The sequence below is a fragment of the Myxine glutinosa genome, chromosome 5 (assembly GCF_964187855.1).
Source record: "Myxine glutinosa chromosome 5, kmMyxGlut1.1, whole genome shotgun sequence".
Classification (NCBI taxonomy): domain Eukaryota; kingdom Metazoa; phylum Chordata; class Myxini; order Myxiniformes; family Myxinidae; genus Myxine; species Myxine glutinosa.
The window spans coordinates 50,876,666-50,885,914 of NC_136265.1; the positions used below are offsets into that span (position 1 = coordinate 50,876,666).

A 9,249-nucleotide genomic window follows, 5' to 3' on the forward strand; every position below is an offset into this window, starting at 1 on the left:
CCGAACCACGTGACCGATGACGTCATCATTTTTTTTTCTCCACCAATTTATGCCTACATGACGCTCAAGAAATTTCATCTTGATCGGATTTGGTTTTGTACTTGTCGAATTATGACGCAATCATGGAGGCACCGATGACATCATCATTAACATATTTTATTCCCCATGGAGAGTTCTTTACAATGAGCCATGTGTCAATTTTTTCTTTGCAGTGCTTTCGGAGATAGAGGTGCAATATTTTTTGTTTTTTCCAAGATGGCGACCGAACCACGTGATCTAAGACGTCATCGTTATTTTTTTTTTCTCCACCAATTTATGCCTACATGACGTTCAAGAAATTTAATCTTGATCGGATGAAGTTTTGTATTTGTCGAATTATGACATGATAATGGAGGCACCTATGACATCATCATTAACATATTTTATTCCCCATGGAGAGTTCTTTACAATGAGCTATGTGTCATTTTTTTCTATTCAGTGCTTTCAGAGAAGTAGAGGTGCAAAGTTTTTCGGTTTTTCAAAGATGGCGGCCGAATCACGTGACCAATGACGTCATAATTATCTTAAAATAATTATACAGGTGGAGTTGCACCTATGATGAAAATTTCCTGTCGATCGGACCAACAGTTGCAGAGAAAATCATATTTATTCTGTGCGGACAGACAGACAGACACACAGACAGACAGACAGACAAACGGACTCAAATGCAATACCCTCTCCTCCTGCGAGGGTAATAACCGTTGTATCATTTGGCAATAATTCTGGCTGACATATAACACCCCGTATTTGCATCAACATATCTGACCGCGATATATTCGGCCGTTACTTTTCCAATCCCAACCAAACGTGATAAGAGGACAAAGAGTTACGCGACGGAGCATCTTCATTTTCTCCCTTCCCCATGGGGTTTTCCACTTTGGGCAAAATCCGTGTTCAGGTGAATAGATAGCTGACTGTGGTATTTTCCAAAGGCTGCTTTTATGCACCCTTGAACTTTGACCTTTTGATCTAAAAAAAAATAAACAACCAATCAGCTTCTAGCTTTTGATTGGAGAACCAATTATGTGACCCAAGATGCAAATTCTTTAAATTTCAGGTCAATCAGATAAAAATTGGCATTTTTATGCAACCCTGGCTTTTTAATCTTAAAATAAAAACAATCGGCTTCTAACTTTGAATTGGTGAACCATTTCAGTGATCCGAAATGCAAAATGCCAAAATGCGAAAAATGACAAAAGCTGAAATGGTTAAAAACAAAAAGTTACTGCCGGACACACCACACACACATCTCGTTTTTTTTTTCATTACTATTCCTCACAATTCTAACACACACACACACACACCTCGTTTTTTTTCATTCCTATTCCTCACAATTCTATCACACACACACACACACACACACACACACACACACACACACACACACACACACACACACACACACACCTCGTTTTTTCATTTGTTCTTTTTTTTGTTTTGTTTACAAGATCGAGGCTCGTGAAAGGGCTAACATTAATCATACAAAAAGTCAAACCGACACGTGAAACATATAATAAGGGGAGCAGAGAACAAGATGCGGAGAGAGTGGGAAGGACACAAACACAACATTTGAGAGCAGGGACATCGAGAGATCTGTGGGAGGGAGAGGGTTTGGGGGAGGTGGGAGAGGTATAAAGCAGAGAGTCTAGATTTTAGCAGTTTAACCATAAGAGGGTTGCTGGCAGATCTTGTGCGACCTGTGGGGATATTTGGGGGACAGAGCACAGAGAGAGCTGGGGGAGTAAGGCCGGAGAGGAGTCGGTAGAAGACAGAACGACCACCAACCTGCCTGCGGTGAGTGAGTAAAAGGCCCTCGGAGTTAACTTTATCACAGGAGATTCCAATGATTCTGAAAGCTTTGGCTTCAACAGCGTGAAGTCGAGCTAGGTGTGAGGCAGGAGCACCGGCCCAGAGGGGAGAACAGTATTCCATTGAGCTGCGGATGAAAGCCTTGTATGTGGTGAGGAGCTCAGGTGTGCCAAGGAAGGACTTCGCACGACGGAGGATGTCCAATTGGCGACTGGCTTTGGAGGCCAGCTTGGAAATGTGGTTTTCCCAGGAAAGATCATGGCAGATAGTGAGACCCAAAAGCTTGAGCGACAGAACTTCTTGGAGAGGATTGTTGAGAAAGTACAGACACGTGAAAAAGTAAGTACACCCCATGTAAAGTTTTGACTTTTTCAACATATTTCAACATACAGCTATTTGATCTTCATTTCAACAATATTGATAGATAAAGGTGATATAATACAACAAATATCATGAAACATTTACATTTTCTAGTCCATTGTATAATTTAAATAAACATAAATGCAAATTTCGCACGTGGAAAAAGTAAGTACACCCTTGGCTCTAATAGGTGGTATTGCCCCCTTTGGCAGAAACAACCTCAAGTAGGCGTTTCTTATAACTGTCTACCAGTCTCTGACATCGACTGGGATAAATTTTTGCCCACTCCTCCATGCAGAATTCTTTCAGCTGTGCGATGTTTGAGGGGTTTCTTGCATGCACAGCTCATTTCAAATCCCCCCACAACATCTCGATGGGATTTAGATACGGGCTTTGACTTGGCCATTCCAGAACCCTCCATTTCTTTTTTTCAGCCATTCCTTGGTGGATTTACTGGTATGTTTAGGGTCATTGTCATGTTGCAAGGTCCACCTTCGGTTGAGCTTCAACTTTCCAACAGATGGCCTCACATTATCCTCAAGCACCCTCTGGTACAATGAAGAATTCATCGTGGATTCTATGATGGTGAGCTGCCCAGGCCCTGATGCAGCAAAGCTGCCCCAAACCATAATATTTCCACCACCATGCTTTGCAGTTGGTATCAGGTTCTTGTGGTCAAATGCTGTCTTTGGTTTTCGCCAAACATGTCTTCTGGTACTGTGGCCAAATAGCTCTACCTTTGACTCATCTGTCCAGAGCACATTGTTCCAGAAGTGCTGGTCTTTGCCTCGGTGTTCATTGGCAAACTTTCGTCTTGCCCTGATGTTCTTTCTGGACAGCAAAGGTTTCCTCCTGGCACACATCCCATGTAGATCAAATTTGTGCAGCCTCTTTCTAATGATAGACTCGTGCACTTTGACATCAACAGTGGCAAGAGCTACCTGTAGGTCCCGTGATGACATTCTGAGGTTCTTAGAGACTTATTTCAGCATCTTGCGGTCTGCTCTCTGGCTGAACTTGCTGGGGCGGCCTGGCCTGAACAAGTTGGCAGTTGTTTGGAATCTTCTCCACTTGTAGATGATCTTCCGGACAGTCGAATGATTGATTTCAATTTGTTTGGAGATCTTTTTAAATCTCTTCCCAGACTCGCAGGCATCTATAACCTTCTTTCTGAAGGCCTCAGAGAGCTCTTTTGATCTAGGCATGGTGACGCTGCACATATCAACAACAAAGAGCAAACCAAACTAAATGTTTGAGGTTTAAATAAGACAGGTTCCTCCAAGATCCTCTCCAACGATGTTCTAATCATTTGCACCTGAGCTGGTGCACCTGATTCTAATTTTAGGTATTTGAAGTAGTGATAAATGTAGGGGTGTACTTACTTTTTCCACATGCGAAATTTGCATTTATGTGTATTTAATTTATGCAATGGACGACAAAATGTTAATGTTTCATGATATTTGTTATATTATATCACCCTTATCTTTCAATATTGTTGAAATGAAGATCAAATAGCTGTATGTTGAAATATGTTGAAAAAGTCAAAACTTTACATGGGGTCTACTTACTTTTTCACGTGACTGTAGATGGGAGGGTTGTCCAGTCGGCCTTTTCGGAGAGACATAGTAAGAGTGTGAGATTTGTCAGGATTGAAAGACATGTTCCACTTGTTTGACCAGTTTGTGATTTTGTCCAGGTCTGCAGAGAGTGAGGAGGCTGCAGACTGCTGATCTGAGGGATGAGGAATGGAGTGACAGAGAGGGGAGTCATCAGCAAAGAGATAGAGAGGATTTTCCAGAGAGTCAGAGAGATCATTGATGAAGACCAGAAAAAGAGCAGGGTTCAGAACACTGCCTTGGGGAACTCCAGCTTGAACAGGAAGGGAGATGAGAGAAATCCATTCAGGGCCACACATTGACTACGACTAGAGAGGAAGTCCGCAAGCCATGCGTGGAGATTTCCATGGATACCATGGGAGGAGAGTTTGGTGAGCAGAGCGGGGTGCCAGACCGTATCGAAGGCATGTGATATGTCAAGGGAGACAGCTCTGATTTCCTGTTTGGCATTGAGGACCTCCATCCTGTTCCTCACAATTATATCACACACACACACACACACACACATGTCGAGATCGAAGACCTCAAGGGAAGGAAGAAGAAGAAGAATCAGAGGAAGAAGAACAACAATGTTTAATAAAATCGATTATATACACACGTGTGGAACGAGGCTCAAGAATGCGCCGCCTACACGCAGCGGGCAATTCCTCAAGACACTCGCTAAAAAATAAGTGGAAAGGCATTTCATTTATAGCAAAATATTAGACAAGAATCTGCGCTAAAGACATAGCACTACTGGGCAATAAGGACAACACCTCCCATTGTCCCGTCCTCTAGAAGGTCAAATTTAGACAACAAGATGTAAGCATAATGATAGGCTACGCTTTTTTTGGCTATCTATCTAAACATATCAGACCCGAGCGCAGGCCGAAGTAAATATTCTTATACACTAGGCTAAATGGTAGATGAATGATTGGATACACATGCCGAATACCATTACAATCAAGTATATGTAATGTCTATATTTCTTCCGAGGTGTTAGGTTACGTCCTTGCTTTAGGAGACATACTGAAACTACAAAGATATATAATTAATTATTCCCTTCGTGAAGGAGGCATTTGGCGCCATGTTTTCCTGTACGTGGGTCGAGAGCATTTTATCTACTGTTTGGCACATTCATTCAAGGACTAATTTACTAGGCTAAGGATCCACCCTGCACGTTGAGTCTCGAAACCACTTTTTGTCCACTCGCCTCTGCCTGCAGCTGAGTTCAAATCAGTTTCCAGAAGCACGATATATAATCTCAGATGTTATGATCAATTGAGTCATGGGGCTAAAACCCTAATGGCTGACAGTTCCTTCCTTTGTCTTGACAAGACACCTCCTTGGAAAGACACCAAATTCATCAATTAGTTACATGCCAGGCACGACATAGCGTCACGTATGCTCAAAGAGAGATACCGGCCCTAACTGGTCGTCTAACATTCAACGCATAAATTGTTAGCCATGATTCGCGACGACGGCGCCTGGTTTAAGAGATTGCTGCCGCCCGCCAGATTCCGAATCCACCCTCGCTGCGGCATAGGTGCGACCCAGTTGCCAGCCAGATTAAGGGGCCCTCTTTATGCAAGTGAGGTCCTCGCGAATCAGGGCAAACAATCGACGTTAAATGCCATCAAGCCTTGTACATGTGATTGCTGGGTGGTGTAAGTGGTGGTGAGGGTGGTTCTCCCGGATACATGTTTGCTATCCGCTCCTCACTGCTGGTATAATAGCAATAACTTTTAAAAGAACCTACACTTTCTAAATCACAGGTTAAATCATCCCAACTAAAATCATAATCATTATCAGAATCCCAAGCATCAAATAGGTTCATCGATCACCCCATATACTCCTTCCTTTTCTGCCAACAACATATCCAAAACCACTTGATTCTGCATCACCATCGTTTGCATATGCATTAATTCGTTTTCCAATTGTAGTTCTGCGATTCAGGTTTCGTTTCCAATTCGTTCCATTACTAATGCGAGACTATCTATTTGCCAATCATTCATAATACATAAGAGGCGTTAGCCAGTACACGCAAGGGATTTTCCACACAAGTATCACAATCATCACAAACATCGATGCAGGCATTAGCCAGTAGCCCGTTCCCACATGGGATTAACACAAATATCACAGTCATCATCACAAAATTTAATACAAAATTCTGAAGCGCTGGTCACATCTGCCTTGTTGAAGGACCCATTCAGATCGACGGCCTCTGTGGTCAAGATCATGGTTTTCCAACGGCGATTTCTTCATCGTCCATCCTGAAAAATACTTTCTTACACACACCATGATCAATTCCTAGCCCCCCGTCCCACTAATTGGCATTTAGTTACCTTATCTCTCAGATGGTTGGCTTATTCATAGCCGCATTTCCTGTGTCGTGTCTGGAAATTCAAATGCCATATTTACTTTCACCAATTTCCGAAAATTCCTTCCTTTTAATCATCTTCCCTACATTTAATAATACATGATTTACCAAATTTACCTTGGGAAAAATGAATCCCAGATAACAAGTCCCTCCCCACTGTTCGGGTAGGTATGGATATGCTTTATTTCCGCAAATAAACATTACTCCATGGGGTGGGATAAGGGCCGAGGCCATGCATTTACTGATCTCAACGCGGGTGGCGCTTGGTGTTCCCCAAGATATGGTTAGCTTGGTTACGTTATGCTGGGCTTGGTCATCTATGGTTATTACAAGGGGGCCTCCCTTTTTCTCTCCATCTGGTGTCGGATGGCAGGGTATGGGTACATTCCGAGGTTCCCATCTGAACGTGTCCCTTTCCTATAAGACACACCCGTCCCTTTTGCTCTGTCACCCAGACTGGATCAGGTGGTTTGTCTAACAAAGCCTGCTTAATGGGTGGGGTATATCGAAACTCCCGGGAACACACTGCCTGCGATTTTGGGCCTATCAGTTCCAAGGTTGTGGTCAGACATGGGGTACGCAAGGGTCCTGAGCACATATCTCGTAGGGACAGGGGTAGCACTACCATTTCTATCCCTGTCGTACTGGTGTGGGGAAAATGCATACACATCCAACAACGTGATCGGTTCTGTACCTTCGCCATTGCACGGGTCACTGTCCAATACGTATTTTCCTTTGGCTTTTTCCTGCTTTCGATCCGTGGGTGCGGAATTAATATGTGTGAAATGCATGGTGGCCTATCATCGTAGGGGGAGGTCATGAATTCACATTGTAGTAATAGAGTAGTGCCGCTGTTCAGTAATACATGCGTGGTTAAATTGTTCGAGTCCTTTCCCCATTTGTAACCCGGCCTGGCCATGTTCACTATTGGTGCGCCGCCTTGTCGTGGCGCTTGCTTCAAACGACTGAGGGCAGCAAAACCTGTCTAAACCTACTGCCATTTAACGACGCTTCCCAGATGACGGCTCCCATACACCATTCTGGCACAAAATTGTTGCATCCCACAGATGCCACGATTATTTGAACAAACTCATTTTCCTAATCCACCCTTTCAATTTTCATTTCAATTTAAAGTCAATCCAATGTCCTCTTTTAGCATCCCATGCACCTGTTGCAGACACCTGTTTTAGCCTGAAGCGGTATATTAAACTAAATGTGATTGCCACCCCTAACAGGCGGTGGTACAGCATCCTCGATCTGTGGTGGTGCGTTTGAGGTGTCTGTGTTTGTGGGTATGGCCAACTTACAATGTGTGGCATGTACCCAGGACGACTTGCCCTCACCAAAACACCGCTGTTGGTGTGATCAGAAGAACTTGGTGGTGTGGATGGTGGTGTGGATAGGCTTGCTTGTTGGCTCCGGTAGGGCCTCCCGAACGCGTTCATGTATGCTGCGTGCCACATGGGATAGACCTATGCAAAACTTTAAAAACATGTCATCCATGATAGGTAATTCAAGGGCTGCCATATCCACTGGTGCTGATACCGATGACATATAGCGCACGAGCGACAGACCATGGTAACCACAGTCGAAAGGCCTGGTGCTGCCCAGGTGGAAGTGACCTGCCTCATCACCTCACCCCCCTATGGCACACATGGCCATTTGAATGCGCCATGCGTGCCAACCATGGCAATAAAGCTCGCGGTGCCACGGGTTTGTCATTAATCGTCCACATTTGTCCTTCTGCGGGGCGTTGAGCTCCCAATTTAATCCAATTTTTGCTGTTCTACGTTTGAGGCCGCGGCTTGTAATTGTATTACATCGAACTCTGTAGGTGCGGATGTCGGAACGTCTGTCTTGAGGTGCCAAATTAATTATGAACCCTTCATTGTTGTCCAACACATGGACCGTTCGGTGTTCAACATTGTATCGACGCCTTACTGGCGTTTTCCGCAGTCGGTCCATCATCCATGTACGACAGTACCCTGCCATTCCCAAAAATCGCAACGAACACACTAACTCTTCACTGTTATCCTTCACTTCACTTCAAAATTTCACTGTTATCCTATCAATACCTGGACAATTTTTTCCTTTCCTTCCTAGATACGCGAATTTCACATCAGTATAAACCCACTGGAAAAATTATCTGAAAAATAACTAGCCTCCCAAAACCATTTCCCTGCAAGAGCGGGGTTAGCCTTGCGGTCCACATGACAATCTTTTTTAATTGGTGTGATTCCCATATACCCACTCCTGGTGGAGTTCTGTTCACCTGGTCTGCAGAGCCGTGATCCAATCTTCACCAGCCCCCAATCACCTTCTTATCACAAAACAACAGTCCATAACTAACCACTTTTCTTTATTTCCTGTCTTCTCCATCAACTTTTATAATCTTTTCCCCTCCCTTTCTTAGCAAACCTTGCAAAGTCACTTGTCATTGACAAATTATCCATCTAATTCGACTTTCCTTAAACATCTTCGCACTTTCCATGACCTTCTTCACACTTACTTTAAACCTTTTCTTCAGACACAACCCACATGAGTTATGAAAACAATTTCCCCTTCCAGGCACGTGTCTAGCCACTCACAAAGTGTCCATAAGACAACGTCATCATATTCCACAGAACTCCACCACTCTATTTAAATCCTAAACATGCCCAATGGGCAATCCACGAAAAAATCAAAGCATTTTCAGTCCCCTTTTTCCCATATACTAGTCAATGTAAGTCAGCCAAACATAAACAAAGAGGTTCCAGCGAGTTGTGACCTCCATAACTCTAAACAACTCCGCTGGCACCTTTTAAAACAAACTTTCCCAGTCACTTACTAAAATAAAGTGCAGCTCTTGTCCGTAGATATACGTTAACCAAGGTTACATGAGACTTGACAACAATAGAATTTGGCTACCTACAGAAAAAGTACCTGCACAACACATTTACAAACCAATTCGTCCCCTCGTATTAGGGAACGTCACAAATGTTCCACCACAATTTACAGCAGGTGACCACCCACCTGCCTTCTGTCGAAGTCCAGTTCAATTTCCATTCACAGACAGACAGACAGACG

At 43.6% G+C, this 9,249-nt stretch overlaps 1 protein-coding gene across 1 annotated transcript in view; it reads right to left on the reverse strand.

The window, feature by feature from the left end:
• Positions 1-4,380: 4,380 nt before the first annotated feature.
• LOC137428111 (uncharacterized) overlaps positions 4,381-9,249 on the reverse strand; it is a 218,517-nt gene continuing 213,648 nt past the window's right edge. The window contains exon 6 of the mRNA XM_078778045.1: positions 4,381-7,633. Within this exon, the coding sequence (XP_078634171.1) occupies positions 7,302-7,633 (332 nt within the window). The 3' untranslated portion in view covers positions 4,381-7,301. The remainder of the gene's footprint in view (positions 7,634-9,249) is intronic.